The 23,551-nt window shown below is 40.2% G+C and overlaps 1 protein-coding gene across 2 annotated transcripts in view; it reads left to right on the plus strand.

The window, feature by feature from the left end:
- Window positions 1–19,203, plus strand: part of HSPA4 (heat shock protein family A (Hsp70) member 4) — a 45,592-nt gene extending 26,389 nt beyond the window's left edge. For both annotated transcript variants that reach the window (XM_047864128.1, XM_047864139.1), the window contains 12 exons: window positions 3,425–3,501; window positions 5,128–5,279; window positions 5,790–5,896; window positions 6,336–6,469; window positions 7,697–7,878; window positions 9,043–9,135; window positions 12,542–12,694; window positions 13,817–13,942; window positions 14,658–14,765; window positions 17,314–17,433; window positions 18,580–18,741; window positions 18,955–19,203. In XM_047864128.1, coding sequence (XP_047720084.1) covers window positions 3,425–3,501; window positions 5,128–5,279; window positions 5,790–5,896; window positions 6,336–6,469; window positions 7,697–7,878; window positions 9,043–9,135; window positions 12,542–12,694; window positions 13,817–13,942; window positions 14,658–14,765; window positions 17,314–17,433; window positions 18,580–18,741; window positions 18,955–19,158 — 1,618 coding nt within the window. In that variant the 3' untranslated portion in view covers window positions 19,159–19,203. The remainder of the gene's footprint in view (window positions 1–3,424; window positions 3,502–5,127; window positions 5,280–5,789; window positions 5,897–6,335; window positions 6,470–7,696; window positions 7,879–9,042; window positions 9,136–12,541; window positions 12,695–13,816; window positions 13,943–14,657; window positions 14,766–17,313; window positions 17,434–18,579; window positions 18,742–18,954) is intronic.
- The last annotated feature ends 4,348 nt before the right edge of the window (window positions 19,204–23,551 follow it).

Genomic DNA, 23,551 nt, shown 5'->3' on the forward strand with positions numbered 1-23,551 from the left:
ACAAGTACTTTTCAGTTACTTGTTCTTTTTGTTAGATGCCCCCCACCCCCCATTTAATTGATAATTTACAAATAATTTGGTTTTGTTGCTGGTGGGTTTTGATCTGTTTTTCCCAGGTATGCAGTGTGCATTTTCGGTATATAGTTTCATAGCTATTTAAATATGAGGGTTTTTTTCCTTGAATTACATCATTCAATACTTGTTCTGTTCTTGTGCTTTGATTTTATTCTTTCAGAATTTAATTTTTTTTAGAATGAGAGTGTTGCGTGAGCGGGGAGAAAGGCAGAGGAGGAGAGAGTCGTAAGCAGGCTCCATGCCAGCACGGAGCCTGATGTGGGGCTCAGTATGACCCTGAGATCATGATCTGAGCAGAAATCAAGAGATGAATGCTTAACCGACCGAGCCACCCTGGTGCTCTGGGTGAATTCTATAGTTGTGTGAATTATTTTTCCAAACAAATTTTAAAAAGAATCAAAAAGCCTCTACTGTTGCTTTTGACATCTTTCTAGACTTCTCTCTGCACTTTTTTTTTCATTGTTTTTATGTTGGATATTTTCAAGTATTCAACACAGCAAGAATTTTATAGTGAACATTCTTAAGCTGCCACTTGGGTTCTATTTATAACATTAACAGTGCTTGTTTTGTCATGTACCTATTCATCCTTTTGTCTATCCACCAATTTGTTTTGGTGCATCTCAAAATAGTGCACATCTATCTATATACTTATCCCCAAATACTAAAGTATGCATATTAATCAGAATTCAGTGTTTTATAGTTTTTGGTTTTTTATTTAATGACACACTCAATTTTTAAATGTTCATTTGCTGAGTTTTGACAAGTGCACACATCTTTGTAACTAGTACCCTTATCATGAAATAGACCATCTTGGAAAAGCTTCCTCAGGCCTTCATCCCCAGGGGCAGCCACTTAGGGGATTTTTCATTTTAGGGGCTCATAGATTACAATTCCCTGTTCTAGGACTTTCAAAGTTGTTTTTTTTTTTTTTTTTTTTTTAAGATTTTTGAGTTTATTTATTTTGAGAGAGAGAGAGTGCCCATGTGTGAGCTGGGAAGGGACCTAGAGAGTGAAAGAGAGAGAATGAGAGAAAAGAATCCCAACCAGTCTCTGCACTTTCAGGCAGGAGCTATACCTTACGATTGTGACATCGTGACCTGAACTGAAACCAAGAGTTGGACGCTTAACTCACTGAGCTATGCAGGCGCCCCTAGAACTTCTTATAAATGCAGTCATATAGTATGTAGTTTTGTGTAAGACTTGCTTTGCATAAAACTTGAGTTTGACTTAGTTGTTGCATGTGTCATTTGTTCCTCGTGTGTGCTGACTAGTGTGCCATTATAGGGTTATTGTTTTCTTGATGGACACTGGCTTTTTCCAGTTTTATTGCTATTAGGGAAAAAAAACTCATACAATTTTTTTTGGCGGGGCGTGGCACGCCTGGGTGGCTCAGTTGGTTGAGTGTCTGACTTTGGCTCAGGTCATGTTCTCACAGTTCATGAGTTCAAGCCCCATACTGGGCTCACTGCTGTTAGAGTGGAGCCTGCTTTGGATCTTCTGTCTCCCTCTCTCTTTGCCTCTCCCCTGCTCATGCTCTCTCTCTCAGAGATAAATACCATATTAAAAACATAAAAAATATGGCAGAGAGAGAGGGAAGAGAGAGAATCCTATGCAGGCTCTGCACTGACAGTGAGGCTTCAACTCATGAACCATGACCTTAACCAGAATCAAGAGTTGGACTCTCAACTGCCTGAGCCACCCAGGCGCTCAGGAAAAAACTCATTTTAAACGGTCACCAACACGTAAGGGATTCAGTTGTTTTATGTCCTCATCAGTATTGGCATAGGTGGTCTTAAATTTTGGCTCTTCTGGTGTGTTGTGTATTCTGTACCTCAGAGATACAATTCATAAAAGTCATACTCTTAAAGTGTGTAATCAGTGGGTTTTAATACATTCACAAAATTTGTAGCCATTACCGCAAGGAAGTCGTAGAATATTTTCATCATCTCATAAACCCTGGATGAGCTGTCAAGCTATAAAAAAAACCTGGAGAAACCCTAAATGCATATTTCTAAACAAAAGAAGCCAGTTTGAGAAGGTTCCATGCTGTTTGATTTCAGGGGGAGTGAGCGATGAATAGGTGGAGCATAGGATTTTTAGGGCAGTGAAGCTATTCCATACGCCTTTATCAAGCTGGATACTTACCATCATACATTTGTCAAAGCCTATAGAACCCTAGTTTATATTACTGTATGTGTCTGTATTGGGAAGGTATCACGCTAATGCAAGATGTTAATAGGAGAATTGTGGGGGGCTGGTGAGGGGTATGTGGGAATTCTCTGTACTTTCTGTATATTTCTCTGTAAACCTAAAACTGAAAGTGTTTGAAGGAAAAAAAAAAAAAGGAAAAAAAGAAATTGTACCCATTTTCTGTCTTTCATCATCTGTTTCTCCTACTATAGCCCTAGGCAGCTATTCTTCTGCTTTTTGGATTTGCCCACTCTGAACATTGCATACAAATGGAGTCCTATAATATGTTTTCTTCTTTTTTAAAAAAATTTTTTTTAAGGGCGCTGGGGTGGCTCACTTAAGCGTTTGACTTCTGCTCAGGTCATGATCTCACAGTTTGTGGGTTTGAGCCCCACGTTGGGCTCTTCGCTGACAGCTGAGAGCCTGGAATCTGCTTCAGATTCTGTGTCTCCCTTTCTCTGTCCCTCTCTCTCTCAAAAATAAAAAAATTTTAAATGTTTTTTATTTTTGAGAGAGCACGAGAGAGTGCTCAAGCAGGAGAGAGGCAGAGAGAGAGGGAGACAGAGGATCTGAAGCTGGCTCCGCGCAGTGAGTACAGAGCCCCATGTGGAGCTTGAACTCATGAAACGAACCGTGAGATCATGAACTGAGCCGAAATCAAGAGTAGGCTCTTAATCCACTGAGTCACCTGGGCGCCCCTAATATGTGTTCTTTTTTGATTGGCTTCTTTCACCTCACATAATTTTTTAAAAGTTTAATAACCATCTTTTAACTAATATTAGTCTCTGTTACTGTATTCATTCCTTTTTATTCCTGAATACTGCTTGATGGACATTAGGTTTTTTTCTACTTTTTTGACTGTTGTGAAGAATATTTATGTGCAATTTTTTGTGTGGACTTGTGTTTTCAGTTAGTTTGGTTGTATACCTGGAGTGGAATTGTTGGGTCATACGGTAACACTGTGTTTAATATTTTGAGGAATTGACAAATCCTTTGCCAAAGTAGCTATACCATTTTGCATTCTCACCAGGAATATGTGAAGGGTCCAGTTTCTTTACATTCTTGCCAATACTTGTTATTACCTACCTTTTGATTATAGCCATGTATTCCCCACATAAAAGTGGAATGTGATTTGAACCTATTGCTGTTTTTTTCATAGAGGCAAATTTCTGGAGATGTGCGATGATCTCTTAGCTAGAGTGGAGCCACCACTTCGTAGTGTTTTGGAACAGGCCAGTAAGTATTATTGTGACTGAGTTGTTTGTATAATTCAGGCTCTTTGGAAAATGTCATTTATAACTTTTTGTTGAAGTTATATACATTTTCATTGTATGAACTGCTTTATTGCTGCATGAAGCCTCTTGTTATCTGTATTTTTCCTCTGGAGCACCCCAGCCCCCACCCTTTTGATCATATTGTCCAGTGAAATCTAATACTTTTCTCGAGTTAATTCAGACTCAGGTGGATATAAGCATCTCATTTATTGGTAAAAATTGTCTTTTGCATTGCTGCTTATTCTAGTCTTAAAGCCTTTTCTGTCAGTGAATCTTTTGCTGACTGAGAAATACAGCAAAGGGAGGATGTGATAACCACAAAGCTATTTTAACAGGATGCTTTAATTTTATCTCTAGCTAAAAGTAGAAGTTTGATTTAGGAATGTATCCTTAATTTTTCTAAAACCTTCAACATACTTTTATTTGGAATCCACTGTTGTGTTGGTTGCTGAGTATTTCAGTGTGTTGAGATATACTGTCATCTTGACAAAGGCCCAGCTCTTAAATCAGAGTGACTATGGCACACTGGCATGTACTTTTCCATACTGGGATATCCATTTCTTTAAATAGCCCTTCTCAACATAGTATTTATTGCATAAAATGTGGTGTTAGTATTTTATGAATGACTGAAGACGTTTGATGTGCACCTTCTTTACTTCTTTTATAAGGAGGCCGTACCTGTATTATTAACGTTCTAGATGGAATATTCAGGTGGCTAGACGTGCTTTGAATGCTTTTTTCTTTCATGTCACATCAGGATCACTCAGTATTTCAAGGCTCTCTTATTTTTCCTTTGGCTAGCTTAAGTATTGGTGTTTAAACAATTCTTTGGTACTGTTTCAGAGATTACAGGGCCTGTACACTGCAGGGCATTGAGTATTCCTGGCATTCACGTCTTAAGTTCCAGTATTGTGCCACACTGTCCTTGTTATTTTGTGCATTAAAACATAACATACTTGGGTCACCTGGGTGGCTCAGGAGGTTAAGCGCCCGACTTCGGCTCAGGTCATGATCTCACAGTTCACAGGTTCCAGCCCCACATCAGGCTTTGTGCTGGCTGGCTGTGCAGGCTGAGCCTGCTTGGAATCCCCCCCCCCCCCCCACTGCCCCCCAGAGCGCGCGTGCGTGTGTGTGTGTGTGTGTGTGTGTGTGTGTGTATGTATATGTATGTATGTATGTATGGGTAGTGGTGGTGGTGGCTGTGGGGTGAAGGAGTGGTGCAGTTTTGTTACATTTTAAGTTACTTTGTGTTAAGATGTTACATTGCTCTTTTATTTCAATGCAAAGTACTAATTTATTTTTTTTTTTTTTAATTAAAAAAATTTTTTAAAGATTTTATTTGAGAGAAAGAGAGAACGCATGTGATGCATATATGTGTGTGGGAGGGGCAGAAGGAGGGAGAGAGAGAATCCCAAGCAGGCTCTATGCTGTCAGTGCAGAGGCTGTCATGGGGCTTAGTCTCACAAATTGTGCGATCATGACCTGAGCTGAAATCAAGAGTCAGACACTTAACTGACTGAGCCACCCTGCTGCCCCATAAAGTACTAAAGATTGTTTTAATCTATATCTTCTAATCATCTTAAAATAGAGTTAAAGAAAGAAGATATTTATGCAGTGGAGATAGTTGGTGGTGCGACACGAATCCCTGCAGTGAAAGAGAAGATCAGCAAATTTTTTGGAAAAGAACTTAGTACAACATTAAATGCTGATGAAGCGGTCACTCGAGGCTGTGCGTTGCAGGTGAGCTTTCTTTCATAGGTAGCCAGCCATTTATAGGTTATTGTTCCCAGATGGCTTTGCTTTTCTGTATTCACTAATAATCTGAGGTCACCTCAGGATGATCTGTAGGTGTAAGGTTCTGAAATTTTAGTTTTTAAAATGGATATCACAGGTGGTATTGATAAATGGAATTGTACCCTGTAATACACAGTAAGATAAATTAATTTATTAGAAGCATATGTAAGCCTGAGATATTATGAGAATTTGGCATACTAATCGTCTGTATATGAAGTAATTTTCTACATCAGTTAAATAAAGGTTTAAGTTAATGGGAAAATGGTAAGTAATGGCTGGAAGATAATTTGACAAATGATAACAAGTTTTTAAAACCACTTACTCAGACATCATTAAATAATTAATGTAAATACTTAAAAACCATTGATGGTTTTTTGAAGTTATTATTTATACATCTCATAATAGTTCATAATGTCTGTACTTGTCATATGGAATTTTTAAAAATTATTATTCTAGTGTGCAATCTTATCGCCTGCTTTCAAAGTCAGAGAATTTTCTATAACTGATGTAGTACCATATCCAATATCTCTGAGATGGAATTCTCCAGCTGAAGAAGGGTCAAGGTAATAACATTTATTAATTATTTTTATATTTAAAGTTAACTTAGTGTTAGGTCTGAGTAAAATATTGCCCTCTGTTTCACCTTTTACAAATCCGTAACGTTTTGTCACAGTGCATGAAGCAGAGTCATGCCTTGCTTTAGTCTTGAGAATAAATTTGTGTCCTTATTTAGTTTCCTGTTGATCCGACTGAAATAATTGAAGACTTTTATGTGCTTATTGAAGTATATTCCTTTTCTTAAAATTGATTTTATACGTATGTATAGATAGACATGTCGGTTTTTTATTTTCCTTGGAAGCTCTTCTATCCTGGAAATGATGCCAGATGAGAGCAAGAGAAGAGTAACTAGAGCCATGCTATAATTACTAACATAGCATACATTGGTAAAAGTATTCAGGAATATCTTAAATTGGTGTGTTTTTGTCTTTTTCCTTTATCTAGTGACTGTGAAGTCTTTACAAAAAATCATGCTGCTCCTTTCTCTAAAGTACTCACCTTTTATAGAAAGGAACCTTTCACTCTTGAGGCCTATTATAGCTCTCCGCAGGATTTGCCCTATCCAGATCCTGCTATAGGTAAGTAGAGTTGGGAATTAAAAAAAAAAAGTACTTGGGAGAACTGGGATAGCAGGGCAAATACAATATTCTGAAGTTTAGTTCATACACAAAAAACCTCTGCCAGTCTTTTTACCAGTTCAGTACTAGCAGGATGGTTATTATTTCATTTGGTCTCCTATTATGTGGGCAGTTATTTCTTGGTTAATGAACATAGTGGGTATACCTTGCACATAATATTCCTAGATACTGAAAAAGAGTTAAATTCAGTTTTGACCATAACACAGAGTTATACACAGAAAATCATTAGGAAATTGTTACATCAGTACCCTAGGTCATGGATCCATGTTGGTTAGAGTCTTCAGAGACTCTCAGAAACTCTTACAATCTGGAAATAATACCAGGTAAAGAGAGAGAAATTAGAGTTACATGATAATTACAGAATTAGAATGCATGAGTCAAGTATAGGAATACCGTGAATGATACTTAGAAGCTATGGGAAAGGTAATCTCTGTTTTCCTCATTTATAAACTGAAATAAGAACGATCATTCATATTTTGCAGAGGTTTGTGAATTATAAAACTTAAGTAAAACTCTGGTATACTAACTGACTCCGTATATGGCAGTTTTTTTGGTAAATGCCAGAAGCAGTATGGAATCCCTGGGTTTTTTTTTTTTTTTTTTTAATTTTTTTTTTTTTCAACGTTTATTTATTTTTGGGACAGAGAGAGACAGAGCATGAACGGGGGAGGGGCAGAGAGAGGGAGACACAGAATCGGAAACAGGCTCCAGGCTCCGAGCCATCAGCCCAGAGCCTGACGCGGGGCTCGAACTCCCGGACCACGAGATCATGACCTGGCTGAAGTCGGACGCTTAACCGACTGGGCCACCCAGGCGCCCCCCCTGGATTTGTTTTTTGTTTCAGTAGTGGAGAAGGTGACATCGGTTTAGGAACTTATCTGGCAGTGGCATATAAAGATGAATTGTAGTAAGGGACCAATGGTAAGGGAATGTTTGGAGGGTTAGGAGACGTTTGAATCCTTAATTGGGACAAGGTACTAAGAGTTTGACTATTTGTGAAAGAAGAAGGAGAAATCTGATGATCATGTAAGCTTGTAAGAGTATTTGAAGCATCATGTTACTGACTTATCACTGGGAAATGGGCATAACCTGGCGATATAGGCATATATTCATGTTTGAATTCGTCCTCTCAGGTCATATTTTCTCTTTTGTCTCATATGTCCCTAGCTCAGTTTTTAGTTCAGAAAGTCACTCCTCAGTCTGATGGCTCCAGTTCGAAAGTGAAAGTCAAGGTGCGAGTAAATGTCCATGGCATCTTCAGTGTGTCTAGTGCATCTCTAGTGGAAGTGCTCAAGTTTGAGGAAAATGAGGAACCGATGGAAACAGATCAGAATGCAAAGGAGGAAGAGGTAATTTGGATGTTTTATACTAGAGGTGACTTGGCTAGAAATTCTAGCAAATTTACTGGGTGGCAAAGGAGGAACTTTGTGACAGAGTGCTGAGGGTGAGTTTACAGGTGTTCCCTTATTCAAGCAGATACGTCTTTATACAATCTTTCAGTTGAGTTATTTTTTTTTTTAAATTTTTTTTTCAACATTTATTTATTTTTGGGACAGAGAGAGACAGAGCATGAACGGGGGAGGGGCAGAGAGAGAGGGAGACACAGAATCGGAAACAGGCTCCAGGCTCTGAGCCATCAGCCCAGAGCCCGACGCGGGGCTCAAACTCACGGGCCGCGAGATCGTGACCTGGCTGAAGTCGGACGCTTAACCGACTGCGCCACCCAGGCGCCCCTCAGTTGAGTTATTTTTGATTCTGATTACTGAAGAATGCTTGGAGTCTCAGTTATTTTCACAAGTAGATTGTATTCTCATTGGAATCATGCACTGGGCCTCATCCTTCTTGTGCATCAAAATCAAGGCTTTATGAAACTACTGAGTCTCCAGAGATTTTATTGAGTTGGTCTGGATTAAGGCCCAGGTATCAGTTTTAGAAGCCTCCGAGGTCATTCTAATGTGCTGAAGGCATTGAGAGCCAAGAATTGAGGTCTCCACAAACTTTGTTTTATCATTATTGTCAGCCTTTGTTCTTTTAACAGAATTCTGAAGGTGTTCAGCTCCCCTAATACATGCAGTGGTTGTACTTGGGAGGATGAAAAGACTAATTTAAAAACTTGAAAGTCTCCAGACTTTTGAGAGAAATTTACTCATGAGGAAGCTGGGAGAAACTCCTTTCTCTTCAGAAACATCTGTTAAATATTGCCACACTGCATCAGATGAGTTTACAAAGTAGTAAAGTACACTGCTGTGGTTTACATAGTAGTTCCACAGCCACCCTGGTTTACATAACAACTGTTAACTCCCTTGTGCAGATGTATGAACTGAGATCCAGAGAGGAAGACTTCCCTATTAGAGATAACATATGTCATAGCTGGAATTGGAGTCTAGGTATTCTGAGTGCTGATAATTGAGCAGGAATTACCTACCATGTGATTTTGCCTCTGTGTTAGGAGGGTTGCTTACTCTTTCATTAGTGTTTCCTAGTTTCGGGATTTGATACGACCTGTTTTTCAGAAGATGCAAGTGGATCAGGAGGAACCACATGCTGAAGAGCAGCAGCAGCAGCACACGCCAGCAGAGAATAAGGCAGAGTCTGAAGAAATGGAGGTATAAGTTGTGTGTGTGTGTGTGTGTGTGTGTGTGTGTGTGTGTGTGTGTAATTATTTTTTTTTTGAGATTCGGAGGGCATGAGTGGGGGAGGGGCAGAGAAAGGGTGAGAGAATCCCAAGCAGGTTCCATGGTGTCGGCATGGAGCCCAGCATGGGACTTGTTCCCACAAACTGCAAGATAATGACCTGAGCCGAAATCAAGAGTCAGGTGCTCAACCTACCCAGGTGCCCCATAGTTGTGTTTGTGAATGTGATTTGTAATCTCTTCACATCGATGGTTTGGCTGAGATAGTGCATCTTCGAAGGTAGTTATGCATTTGACCCTTGAATAATGCGCAGGTTAAGGATCCTGACCCCTATGCAGTAAAAAGCCTGTGTATAACGTCTGGCTCCCCCAAAAGTTGACTGGTGGCCTACTGTTGACCAGAAGCCCTACTAGTCACAAAGTAAGTAGTTGATTAACTCCTTTTGTATGTTACATGTATTAAATATTGTATTCTTACAAGAAGATAAGCTAGAGAAAAAATGTTACTAAGAAAGTCATAAAGCAGAGACCATGCACTTGGAGTACTGTACTGTTTCAAAAAGAAATCCATATATGCATGGACCTGTGCGGTTCAAACCTGTATTATTCAAGGGTCAGCTGTGTTAGGAATTCTCCATGTATTTGAAACTTTTAAGCAAGATTTTGTAGTGTGTTTGGAAAGTGTTTGGCTAGAACATTGAACTGTAGTCCATTTGGTATGTGGGAAGAATGTACTCAGAAACTAGTTTTGCTAGGTTGTGATTGGTTCTTGTTGGTTTCTGAATGGCTGTTGCTGTTAGTCATCCTACCTATAATTTATTTTTTACTGATAAATGGGACATAATTTTTTCAAATTTTGTTATCTGACACTTGTCTTTTGTCTAAAGATAGTGTTTTAAATAATAAGGTATATCCTAACTACTTATTTGAAAATATATATGTAACACTGTTGAATCCTTCACGATCCTATTTTTTTAATTTATTTTTTAAAATTATTCTTGAGAGTGAGAATGCGCCCATGTGCGTGGTGGGGGTGGGTGTGGTGCAGGCAGAGAGAGAGGGAGAGAGAGGATCCCACAACAGCTGTCAGCATGGAGCCTGACTTGAGGCTTGATCTCATGAACCACAAGATCATGACCTGAGTGAGCCCAAATCCAGAGTTGAACACTTAACTGACTGAGCCACCCAGGTGCCCCTGTAATCCTGTTCTTTAACTTGGTGACGTCCAAGTTTTCGTGTTTAAATTTGTTGTCAGTATTGAAAACGTGTTTTCTTTCAACTTAGGATATTGCAATGTGTAGTCTAACCTTTATAACCTATTTCTGATTGTTTGGCAGAACCTGTAGATGGCTTAAGTCTGTAAACTCTTTTTTTTTTTTTTAAGTTTTTGTTTTTAAGTTTATTTCTGAGAGAGAGAGAGCAGGGGAGGGGCAGAGAGAGAGGGAGACAGAATTCCAAGCAGGCTCTGTACTGTCAGCACAGAGCCTGATGTGGAGCTCAGACTCACAGAACTGTGAGATCATGACTGGAGCTGAAACCAAGAGTCAGATGCTGAATTGACTGGGCCCCCAGGCGGTGCTGTTAACTCATTTTCACATCAGCTTATTAGTATATTTGAAATTATTGTGAGTGTGCAAATCATAAAAAAGAATAATGGTCAGAGGAAGTGGAAAAGCCTACTTATAGGCCTTTTCCAAGGTAGAAAACCATTCATGGTGAGTGGTTGAGGGCAACAGTCTGAGGGAGTAGTACTTTGTGTGTATATGGAGAACTGTCGAGGAGAAAGGAAAGGTGCTCTGTCCCTTCCCCTCCTAGTGCTGTGGAGCTGTGGGAAATTTCAGTGGGCTGGTTAGGCTTCTTCATTGACGTGGCTTGAGAACTGACACCTTTCCTAGTACGAAATTAAATGCAAATGATAAATTTTAGAAACTGACTTAACTTGGATAGGAGGTGGGGGAAATGGCTTTGAAATTGTGCCTTGTATCATACAGCAAATTGAATTCCAGATAAGTTAGGTAGTTAAAAAAAACAACAACAAAATAACATGAATATTTTTCCAGTCTTTGGATCAGGGAGGGCTTTGAAAGCATGAAAGCAATGAAAGTTATCCCAAAGGAAAAAAAGGGATACATTTAACAATAAAGACTTGTATAGATATATGGACAAATAATACAAAGTTAAAAAAAAGCGGAAAAAGTCAGTTGAGGGAAAAAAAATCACTAAAATGCTAAGAGATGTTGGTTGATAAATGCCAAGGGAATATGAAGAAATAGGTAAGTGTGTGAGATAAGGTGATTTTTTTTTAATAAAGTGTATTTATTTTGAGAGAGAGAGAGAGCAAGAGTGCTCATGTGCAAGTGGGAGAGGAGCAGAGAAAGAGGGAGCAAGAGAGAATCCCAAGCAGGCTCTGCATTGACAGCATGGAGATTTGAGGTTTGAATTCACAAGCCAGGAGTGAGATCATGACCTGAGCTGAAATCAAGACTCGGATACCTAACTGAGCCATCCAGGCACACCAAGGTTATTGACCCAAAGAAAATCATAGATGATGGTGAACAAATTCTTGTTTGTGGCCAGGGTGTGGTGGGTGGATTGTCTGATTCTTTGTGAGAATGTAAATTGGTATAGACGATCTGGAAATCATATTGGTAATAGGTTTCTGAACCGTAAATTCATATCTTTCCCTAATATCATATCCAAATCTGTATGTTTAGATAAGATTGGAAGAAAATTGGAGAAGATTTAATAGTGATTATGTGTTGGGACGTCTGGCTGGCCCAGTCAGTTAAGTGTCCGACTTTGACTCAAGTCATTATCTCACAGCTACAGCTCTTGGGTTTGAGCCTTGCGTCGGGCTGTATGCTGACAGCTCTGAGCCTGGAGCCTGCTTAGGAGACTGTGTCTCCCTTGCCCTCCGCCCCCCCCCCCCCCCCCGGCTTGTGCTCTGTCTCTCTGTCTCTCAAAAATAAAGAAAATGTTAAAACATTAAAAAAAATTGTGATTATGTGTTGATTGTGGGATTATGGGAGGTTTTGTGTGTGTTTATGCAGTTTGGCAGTATTCGGTATATTTACACTGTGATGTAGCCAGTCTTCTAAACGTTTTCATCTTGCCGTTTGGAAACTCTGTGCATATTAAACAGCAACACCCCATTCCCCCATGTCCCTTACCCCCAGCCCCTGGCACCCACCATTACTTCTGTGGCTGTGGATTTGACTACTCACAGTATTTATATTTTTAACTTTGCAGATACTATAAGAAGTAGCCCCAGGTTATTGAGATTAGAATACAAAGTGATTAAAAAGCAAAAAGAACTCTTGAAATGGAAGTTTAAGGTGGCCCATATATGTTTGTTAATAGTGATTTCTTGTTATTTTAGACCTCTCAAGCTGGATCAAAAGACAAAAAGATGGACCAACCACCCCAAGCCAAGAAGGCAAAAGTGAAGACCAGTACTGTGGACCTGCCCATTGAGAATCAGCTGTTATGGCAGATAGACAGAGAGATGCTCAACTTGTACATTGAAAATGAGGTGGTTATTTCCAGCCTCTTAGAACATTCAGCTAACTGATGAATATGGCCATAGAGCTCAAACTCTTTGTCTAGTGACCTTTATGGGGCTTGAGGCAGCAATTTTAGGTTTTTGGGTAATGCAAGGGCAAATCCCATGTAATGTCAAAATTCTTTTACGATTATATGTCTATATTTCTAGAAGCTGTGTTATGAGATCTTTAACATTACGTCTTTGATTTAATGGTGGTATTGTTCATGTTCAGGTGTGTGGGTGTGTTTGTTCACTTGGGAGCTTGGCATGTTTGATGAGGTGGGTCATGGAAGTTGATGGTAGTAGAACTCAAAGCATCAGTGGTAGTGCTATTTTGTTCATTAGTTCCTTTCCCTACTGCTAGTCAATACTGAACTCTTGTTATGGTGAGTGATGCAAGGTTTGGGACCCTGCAGCACAAATTATTGAATTGAATTGTCTGCTGTTAGTTTTTTTTTTGGTTTTTAAATATCGTGTATCCCTTGGATCTTAGGTTTGTTTTATAGAATTATAGCATTTACACTGTGTGAATGATTTGATGTTTTTCTTTGGTATTGTGTAGTAATACTGCAGAGTATACCACCTTGTGACATTGAGCTGATAGTTTCTTAAAGTTCACTTGTCTTAAATTCTCTTCCTTATTTTTGCTTTTGAGTTTCTAAATATTGATAATTTCTATTTTTTATTATAAAAAATTTTTTTTTAACTTTTACTCAGTTTTGAGAGATAAGAATGTGAGCAGGTTAAGGGCAGAGAGGGAGAAGGAGACACAATCTGAATGAAGCAGGTTCCAGACTCCGAGCTGTCAGCACAGAGCCCGACACAGGGCTCGAACTCAGGAGCTGGGAGATCATGACCTGAGCTGAAGTCAGATGCTTAACTGACTGAGCCACGCAGGCGCCCCTATTTTTTTTCTAAGCACACCTACAAAAGTCAGAGTTGATCTTCATAATTTATTGAGGACTCATATTTCCACTTCTCATTCATGGATGATTTGCAGAGCTAAGAGGATTTGGGGAAGAAGGATTCTCTCCTTGTAGGACGACATTAGTTAACATTAAAGAGGACCTAGTCTCAGCTGTCTGAATATCTAATGTGTACTGTTCTCAGGGTAAGATGATCATGCAGGATAAACTGGAGAAAGAGAGGAATGATGCCAAGAATGCTGTGGAAGAGTACGTGTACGAGATGAGGGACAAGCTTAGCGGCGAGTATGAGAAGTTTGTGAGTGAAGCTGTAAGTATGTGCCTGCCTATTCCATGTTTTCTGGGAGTGGCCTCAGCTGTATTAGGTAGAAAGGGAGCTGGCATCTGTAGGTATATGTTCAAATGATTAAAATGTGCTTTTCTGGGGGAAAAGTGTTGTATTTTTTTAGTGCAATGATTCCCAAAGGCTAGTCTTCATCATTTTTTTTTTTGTTGTTTTTGTTGCATCACTTTTTGATACATTTGCATGCTATTATTTACCTTGTATTTAAAAAAAATCAGCTCACTTTTCTTTGAGGCTTACTGTTATTTTATTTCACTTTTAAAAAATTGAGGTGTAATTGATACATAAACATTATGTTAGTTTCAGGAGTACAACATAGTGACATGTGCAAACCTGAAATGATGACCATAAGTCTAGTTAAACATCTGTCACTACACATAGTTACAAAAGTTTTTTTAAGATTTTATTTTTTTATAGCTTACATATTTTCAAATGCTTTTTGTATTTCTGAAAATTTCAAACATCCAAATGTGTCCAAATTTTTAAACCTATCCCTTACGTACCAGAGAGAATTATAAAACTGTCTGCAGGTAACAAGTAAAATAATACTGCCAGTCTTGTCTGTGTCTCCCTACTCCCCCCATATTTTAGAGGGAATTCAGATGCTGTAGTCTGTGCTTCTGACTTCACTGGCCAATTGACTAATTTTTGTCATCACTAATTATATTTTATTCATCTTTAGGATCGTAACAGTTTTACCTTGAAATTAGAAGATACTGAAAACTGGTTGTATGAGGATGGAGAAGACCAGCCAAAGCAAGTTTATGTTGATAAATTGGCAGAATTAAAAGTAAGTGATTTTGGGGGGGCTGGGGAGAGAGAGACAGAGACAGACAGACAGACACCCAGGTGCTCCAGAGCATGCGACTCTTGATCTTGGGAGTTGTGAGTTCATCCCCCATGTTGGACCTAGTGCTTCCTTTTTTTTTCTTTCATTTTTAAATTAAAAAAAAAAAAAAAAAATTTTTTTTTTTTTTAGCATTCATTTTTGAGGGACAAAGTATGAGTGGGGGAGGGGCAGAGAGAGAGAGGGAGATACAGACTCTGCTGCATGCTCCAGGCCCTGAGCTGTCAGCACAGATATCGATGCGGGGCTTAAAGTCAAGAACCATGAGATAGTGACCTGAGCCGAAGTTGGATGCCTAACCGACTGAGCCACCTAGGTGCCCCCATTATCTTTGTTTTAGAACCTTGTAGTAACAAAATTATTTTTCTGAAAATGGAGTTTAGCCTTAAAATGTTTCACTGAAGGAGATTGCATTCTTGATACAGAGGTGGAAAACCTAGCAAAACCTGTCCTAAAGGCAACTGTAATGCAATTGGGGGAGGGTTGTTATGTAACTTTTTTTTTTTTTTTAAGTTTTATTTGTATTTATTTTGAGAGAGAGCGCGAGTCGGATGGGGGGACAGAGAGAAAGAGGGAGAGAGAGAATCTTAAGGAGGCCCCATGCTGCCAGCACAGAGTCCGATGTGGGGCTTGAACTCATGAAGCTGCGAGATCATGATTTGAGCTGAAACCAAGAATCGGATGCTTAACCGACTGAGCCACCCGGGAGCCCCATATAGCTTTGATTTTCAGTAAAGCAAAAACATCTGGTTTTGTATTAAAGAATCTGATCATTAAACTTAGGGTTGAAAGCACAAAAAAATGAAGGGGCTGAAAAAGTTCAGTTGGGAGAATGTTAGGGTGAAGATCTAAAGGCCCTTGGATCATTCCTGGTACACTGAATGTTTTAGTGCATATCCAGGGTCATTGCCTTTTCTGTGAGTTAAGGGCTGCAAATGAATGAGGTGACTGTGTTTGAATAAAACTTTATTTAAAAAAAAATAACAAAAAATGATCTAAGGTTGAGGCCTTTGTTTGCAAAAGGATGCAAATGCACAAGAAGAACTTTTCACCTTTCTGTGGATTACTTTGTTGTCAAACTGGGCCATTGTGACTCCCTTCTGAAATGGAATTGCTCAAGGACCGTGCCTTCAAATTTCCTGTCATTCTGGAAGGATCCTAAGAGCTTCCAGAGAGATCCTTCAGATTGAGTTTTTTGTTTTAGTTTTTATTATGGGCGATGTTCAAACGCAGTAAAGTAGAACAGTAGTTTCAACTTTTGTCAGTTGATGACCAATTTTGTTTCATTTTTGCTCCCTTCCACTCCTAGGTATTTGATGAAAGTCTTTTGTGTTGTATTTAATCTGAAAATATTTCAGTATGTATTTAAAAGAAAATGCAACATTAAACTATATATCATTATTACATTAAAAAATTCTTTCGTATCCCCCCCTACCACCCCCACCCCCCTTTTTAATGTTTATTTAGTTTGAGAGAGAGTGAGCAGGGTAGGGGGAGAGAGGGAGAGGGAGACAGAGAATCCTAAGCAGGTTCCATCCTGGCAGTGCAGAGCCTGAAGTGGGGGCTTGAACTCAAAAACTGTGAGATCATGACCTTAGCCGAAACCAAGAGTCAGATGCTTAACTGGCTGAGCCGCTCAGGCTCCCCTTTATTTTTTTATTTTTTAATTAAAAATTTTTTTTAAATGTTTATTTTTGAGAGGAGGTGGGTAGGGGAGGGACAGAGAGAGAGAGGGAGACACAGAATACGAATCAGGCTCCAGGCTCTGGGCTGTCAGCACAGAGCCCAATGTGGGGCTCAAACCCACAAACTCTGGGACCATAATCTGAGCCGAAGTCGGATGCTTAACCAACTGAGCCACCCAGGCGCTCCTTTAATACCACTTTAATGTTACTGTGTATTTAGTTTTCAAGTTCCAGTTGTTTTATAAAGTATTTTTTAGTTAGTTTGACTCAGGAACCCCATAAGGACCATACATGCTCCTTTGTCTCCTCAATCTGTGTAGTTCTCTTTCTGCCCTCTTAGTTATTAAACACAAAACAAGACAAAAAAACTAGAAAATCTGATCTAGTTTTTTTTGTTTGTTTTTGTGCTTATTACTGTCTAATTTACTTCTGTGGTGTTTATTGCCATCTAATAAATTCATGGTTAGAACTAGAGACTTCAGATTTAATTTACAAACTGTTTTTTTGGCACATGTGCTTCATACTTAGGATTGTGTATCACTATCGGGAGGCACCTATTTTTGGGTTGTCTCCCCACTGTGTTTTGAAAATTAGGACTCCAGTGACAAGTTGAACTGTGGCTCCACATGGAACCAGTATAGAGGTATATTCTCATATTTAGCCTAAGGATATATTTCACTGGGCTGGGGAGCATTATTGGGCTTTTTATATATAGCACATGGAAATGAAATGTATTCCATAGTAGATCTCGGTAATAGTAGAGACAATACTACTTTGATAGTTTAAGCATTCTTTCATCTGTTAAGAATCTAGGTCACCCTATTAAGATGCGATTCCAGGAATCTGAAGAAAGACCAAAATTATTTGAAGAACTAGGGAAACAAATCCAACAGTATATGAAAGTAATCAGCTCTTTCAAAAACAAGGTATCTATTTTTTTGTTGTTGTTGTTGTTCCTTTCCCTACTTTTACTTTGGTAGAGTTAAGTTTTGAGGCATAACAGCTCTTTTCTTTTCTTTTCTTTTCTTTTCTTTTCTTTTCTTTTCTTTTCTTCGTTTCAACTATTGTTCAATAATACTGCTCGGTTTTTTGTTTTGTTTTTTGGATGTTAGTGTAATGTGTATGATATTTTATTGACTCTTACTAAGAACGCTGTGATTTGCTGCTCTGTTTTAACAGGTAGAATCTGGAAGTGAGCAGTATTGTTCAGTTTCCTTTTCTTGCTCTGAAATGCTTATCATTTACTTAATCTGCTCTATCCTGGTCTTTCTGAGAACGATTAGGCATACAGTTTGGTTTGTTATGGAAAATTTTTTAAATGTTTATTTTTGAGAGAGAGACACAGAGTGCAGGTGTGAGAGGGGCAGAGAGAGACAGACACAGAATCCGAAGCAGGCTCCTGGCTTTGAGCTGTCAGCACAGAGCCTGATGTAGGGCTTGAACTCATAAAAGGTTAGATCATGACTTGAGCCGAAGTCGGACACTTAACCAACTGAGCTACCCAGGCACCCCTCCCAAATTATTATTGAAGGGGCTGGGGTTTGGCCTGACGTCTGGCCCCACAAAGTATGGGTTCTTAACCACTCACTATAGTCCAGGTTCTTGATGGTCTGTCAGTGTAAGAAGCTTTGAGTGATAAATTGGGCTTATTTATTGAAAAAGAATTTGCTTCTGAAAGGTCTCCTTTATAAAATTGTTTTTGTTATTGTTCTGGTTCCTCACTAGTATGCCTAAACTTCAGTTCTCCTATCTAATGGCCTGTAATGTCATGTTTGTGAAATTATCTTCATAAGATTGTGTGTCAGGCCTGTGCTTTTTATGCTGTTGAAGTCTTTTAATTGCTATCTTATGTGTATATTTGGCCCTTAAGTCTGTTTCCTTAGTATTTTAAAAATTGGGGTTACTCTTTCTTGAAATTTTTTTTAAGGAATTGAATTTCTATTGAGATTGTGAGGCTAAATATGCTTCATTTTTGAAAAGCCTGTAACTTTCTGAAAGATGGCAGACAACTGGATATTTGGGTGGGTAGAGTATCATCCTTTGACCCTTGTCTGGTTGTCTCCTGGTTGCAGGAGGACCAGTATGACCATTTGGATGCTGCAGACATGATGAAGGTGGAGAAAAGCACAAATGAAGCCATGGAGTGGATGAATAACAAACTGAATCTGCAGAACAAGCAGAGTCTGACCGTGGATCCAGTTGTCAAGGCAAGAGAGATTGAAGCTAAAATTAAGGTAATTTATAGCCTTGATATTTAATTATCTTTTCTTGTCAGCCTTGTTATTAATTGTTAACAATCTTTAAAGTGACACTTAGCTGGGAACTTCGTTACTACATCTTAGTTTCTGGCTTCTGGTTGGGAGACGGTGGGCTTGGGTTCATTTGAGTGGGTCACGTCAAATTTGTTATTTTGTAAGAACCCACGATTTTCTCTTCTGTCGTTCTAGGAGCTGATGAGTATCTGTAGCCCTATAATTTCAAAGCCCAAACCCAAAGTGGAACCTCCAAAAGAGGAGCAAAAAAATGCAGAGCAGAATGGACCAGTGGATGGACAAGGAGACAGCCCAGGCCCTCAGGCTGCCGAGCAGGGTACAGACACAGCTGTGCCTTCGGATTCAGACAAGAAGCTTCCTGAAATGGACATTGATTGATTCCAACAATTGTTTATATTAAAACAGACTATTATAAAGCTTTAAGTTGTCAACTTTGTTCTAAATATCAACTAGAGCAATCAAATACTGGAGATTTCTTAGTCAGTTTTTAGGGGATTTCGGGGGAGGGGATATAGGTAATGTATGGAGCATTTTGACTTCTAAATAGTTAGATACAGAAATTAAGTGCATTGTATCTTTTTCATAATGGTACTATTTAGAAGCCCAGTTAGTCTTACTTACCGAGCTTCTGCTTCACTCCTCTTATGTTTAATCATGCTTACACAAAGATAAGTTTGTTTTGGAAGGCTGAGCTATAGCAAAAGCTCTAACTACCTGTCAAGCAGACTTTTCATTGTGACCTGTGTGGCAGGAACTCTGGAAACTGTGCTTCAGAAATCTGTTGGAGAGATTGCCATGAAGGCTCCCTGCCTGGTGTGGGGATGGGGCTGGGGTCCCCCTCTTTCTGAGGGCTAGAGCATGGCATGGCATGGGTTAATTAACATAGCAGAACATGAGAAGTGTGCTCTCTGAGCTCCTTCCCTGCTGCTTCACTCCACTGGGACACCTCCCCCTCCCCCTCCCCCCGCCCCCAGGAGAGGAGCTCCTCTTACAAATGCTTGTGCTGCTCTTGGGGAAATGGACCCCTTCACCTGCAGCAAGTGGATAACTGAGGATTTTGGACCTGGAAGCTCTTCCTGAGAAAGAATATTCCTGAAAGTACATTCACTATAATGCCCCAAGCATCAAGTCTAAATCATTTTCTCGTTGGGAAGTTAGAATTGGATAGATGTATTGTTGGATATAGGCATGGTAAATTGAACTGAGGAATTGATTCTTGTTAATTATGGTGTAAAGATTTGTATCCTGGCCTGCTCATTCAGGTGAGAGATGTTCTGTGTAAATTTGAAGTATAGCTTGAAGTCCTAGGACAAGAGTTAAAAGTGCTTTTTAGCTCATTCACAGTCACTGTGTGTTAAGTGTTAATACCTGCCACGAACCTGCCAATTTATGTGTTAAACAGCTGACAGATCATACAAAAAAACCCCTAAGATACACTGGATTGTACTGGGTGAGTCTGAAATTAGTGTTAAGTGCGGTGCCTGATTTCACCATCACCGCATTCTTTCTGTGCGGCCAATGTCAGGTGCACCAAAGCATTCCCTGTGACTGCCCTATAGGGCAGTGTTGATAGGGAAGCATTTGGAAACTCCAAGGGAAGCCTGTATTAGAGGCTACAGCTGGTACCTGCCTTAGAAGCTATATTACAAGCTTCATCGGTTACATTTTGGATCTTTGTAATTGTTATCTGTGTGACAGAGTGCCTCTCTGTTAATTTTGGCCTATGCTGTTAGAAATAAGATGCTTTGCCTATTTAGAATAAGTTTCTGTCCCTGTCTGCACTAAAAACTTTCAGAGTGTTGTAAGTTTCTGAAGTGCTCTAGAGAAACAGTGCATAGAGGAGGAAGGTGGAAGTGTATTTATGTTGGTGTGTAAGCACACATGGAAGCCTCTGGCACCAGGACTTGGCCCTGTTCTTAGAGTGTCCTCTATTCATTCTCTACCCGTCATGCTTTGAGTTCCAGCTGGCCTGCGCTGAGGCCAATAGCTAACTTTGGCTTGCTGGCTGCAGGATTAAGCCAATTCTTATGCAACTGACTCGTCCTTTAATGGCCATTTCTTCTAAAAAACCTTTTTGTGTGGGGGAGGGTGCGGGTGTTGGGATGGGGGTAAAACTGAAGTTTAAAGTTTAAACTAGAAATAAGATGATGTGGTCTGCTTGCTCTCTGTTTAGACAGGCCTTAAAACCAATTGGATTAACTTGGAGGCCAGGCCAGAGAGTGTATGGTAATTGAGGACTTGTTTGCAGACAAGCATTTATCCAGGTTGCATTATCCAAATTGGTTTGTTAAAGCTCCGGGTCACGTTCTTACACTAAGATAAACATTAAATAAACAGACAAGTTTAGGAAAAATTAATAAAAGAAACCTGTCTTACACTCAGAGGAATGGTTTCCTTAATTTCCTAATGAAAGGTGTGTGTGTGTGTGCACGCGCACGTGTGTACATTTGTGTGTATGTGTGTTTTCAATAAAAACTCCAGTGGTAGGAGTCCTCTTAACTAAATTCTACTTGTTAACATTGGCCAGAGACCCCATCTGAAGAAAAATTGAGGCACAGTATACTGAGTGGCAAGAAGTTACTCTATTTCTGTACTCCTGTTCTCCCATGTTGAGTCTTGGCCCAGTTCTCTGGTATGTGGGGATCCATCCCTTGTGTTGTCCTTCCTTTGAGGGTTTGGACAGGAGCAGAAGGTGGGTTATGGCCCCGTGGAGGACTGATGCCCTCACCTTTAGTTAACGCTGTGGCCTGGAGTGTGAGAGTGTAACCCTTGCCACCATTGGATATATAGTGTGTGTGAGTACACAGATGTGTGTGTGTGTGAATGTGGGGTGGTAGTGAGTGTGGAAAGGGGATGAAGCCATCTGAAGAGCCCGGACTACATGGTGGGGGGATGGGAGGCCTCACTTCCAGAGTCTTGCTCTGGTTGTGTTAGGAGGAGCTGACCTGCCACAGCCTACCAGTAGGGCCTGTGTCAGCCCCCTTCAGCAGGTGTGTCTGAGGTCAGACTTCAGGACTTCAGCAGAGGTCCGCTTTCCCATGGGTCTCTTGACCTTGGGAAAGGAGTAGGCACGTGATGAAGTGAGTGGGAAGCCTGGAACCAGCTAGCGGTCATCAGAGCAACAGAGGTGTTGGGGTCATGTGGAAAGAGTAACAGTCCTGTGTACCCAGGAGAGGAACCAGTGCCCTGCATGTCACTGAGGAAGAGTGGGTTGGAGGTGAGGCCAAAGCTAGCGTGAAGGTTATGCAGTGTGGCAGCTTCAGCTCAGCGCGAACTTACAAAGCTCCCACCGCATTGGTGAGGATTCTTGCAGAGGCATTAGATCAGTGGCCTTTGAGAATTTTTTAAGCACCTGAAGCGTTTTCATAGAGCTGTTGGAGGTGGCGGGGTTGATTAGGGGGATCTAGTGTGGTTGATTAGGGGGATCTAGTGTGGAGCACTGGGGGCTATTTAGATCTTTTAGCCTGAGAGTGACAGTGTTTTAGGGATGGTCAACTGTGCAGAATGAGATGGGCCTGGGAGAGGTTGGAGCTAGTGGGACTTTAAACATGACGCATGTTTGGGGTGCCTGGGTGACTCAGTCTGGTAAGCGTCTGACTCTTGATCTCAGCCCAGGTCTTGATCTCAGGGTCCTGAGTTCAAGCGCTGCATTGGGCTCTGCACTGGATGTGAAGCCTATTTAAAAAAAAAATCCATGTTTGAAGGAAGGAGCCAAATGAGAAATGGGAAATGGTAGGTCCTAGTACTGAAGAAACAGGAAAGATTGGAAAGTAAGATGGAACTCTGATGTTAGAAGCTGGAAATGTATTTAAGCTTTGTGGCATAATCACATGGCAAAACAATGCAGGTTTCAGGGGCTTCAGGTTTTGTTGATCCGGCTTTTAATGATATTCTTCTCTGTACATTTGATACATTTCAATCATTACTTTTAAAAGTGGCTTTAACAATATTGTATTTTTAAGAATTTTTTAATGTTTATTTTTGAGAAAGAGAGAAAGTGAACGGGGAGGGGCAGAGAGAAAGAGGGAGTACACAATCCAAAGCAGGCTCCAGGCTCTGCACAGAGCCTGACTTGGGGCTCAAACTCACAAAATGTGAGATCATGACCTGAGCCGAAGTCGGATGCTTAACTGACTGAGCCACCTAGTGCCCTCAGAATATTCTATTTTTACTTGAGAAATGTAGGTTATAGAATATGCACACAGCTTCCCATGTTTGAAAAGAACATGAAATGTGTTTGCATAAAATGAGATGGATGTTTCAAAATGAAACAGTTTCTTTCCAAGGTAGAATTGTGGGTGGCTGCTGTTTGTCAGTGTTTGCTTGTTTATATTTTCTAAGATTGGTGTAATGAGCATTTTGGAATTTTGTGATGTTGAGAAAAATTTTAAAGGAATGACTCCACGCTTTCGAACCTAGAGTAGCAGATGTATGTGGTGGAGAAGTGGAGCTTCAAGTCTGTTGGAGTCAGTGGAGATGCTGGTGTCAGTCTGGGGCTTGGGGCGCGTTCTTGGTTTAGGGAATGAAGGCTTGTGTCAGGGAGAGCAATTGGGAGCTCGGGAGGAAACCACCTGCTAGAGGAGAGTGAGGGTGCCTGAGGCAGGCTAGGGAGGAGAGGGGAGTTTGAAAAGTGAGAGGTGGCTATGGCCAGCAGGGTTGGATGCTGTTGGGGGTACTTCCAAAGCGTGGGAGCCAGGCTTCAGGGGCATGCAGTGAGGTTGCAGGTGGAGAGTATTTGGAAGCGTGGCCTACTTGGAATGACATCAGATTG

The sequence above is a fragment of the Prionailurus viverrinus genome, chromosome A1, assembly GCF_022837055.1.
Source record: "Prionailurus viverrinus isolate Anna chromosome A1, UM_Priviv_1.0, whole genome shotgun sequence".
NCBI lineage: Eukaryota > Metazoa > Chordata > Mammalia > Carnivora > Felidae > Prionailurus > Prionailurus viverrinus.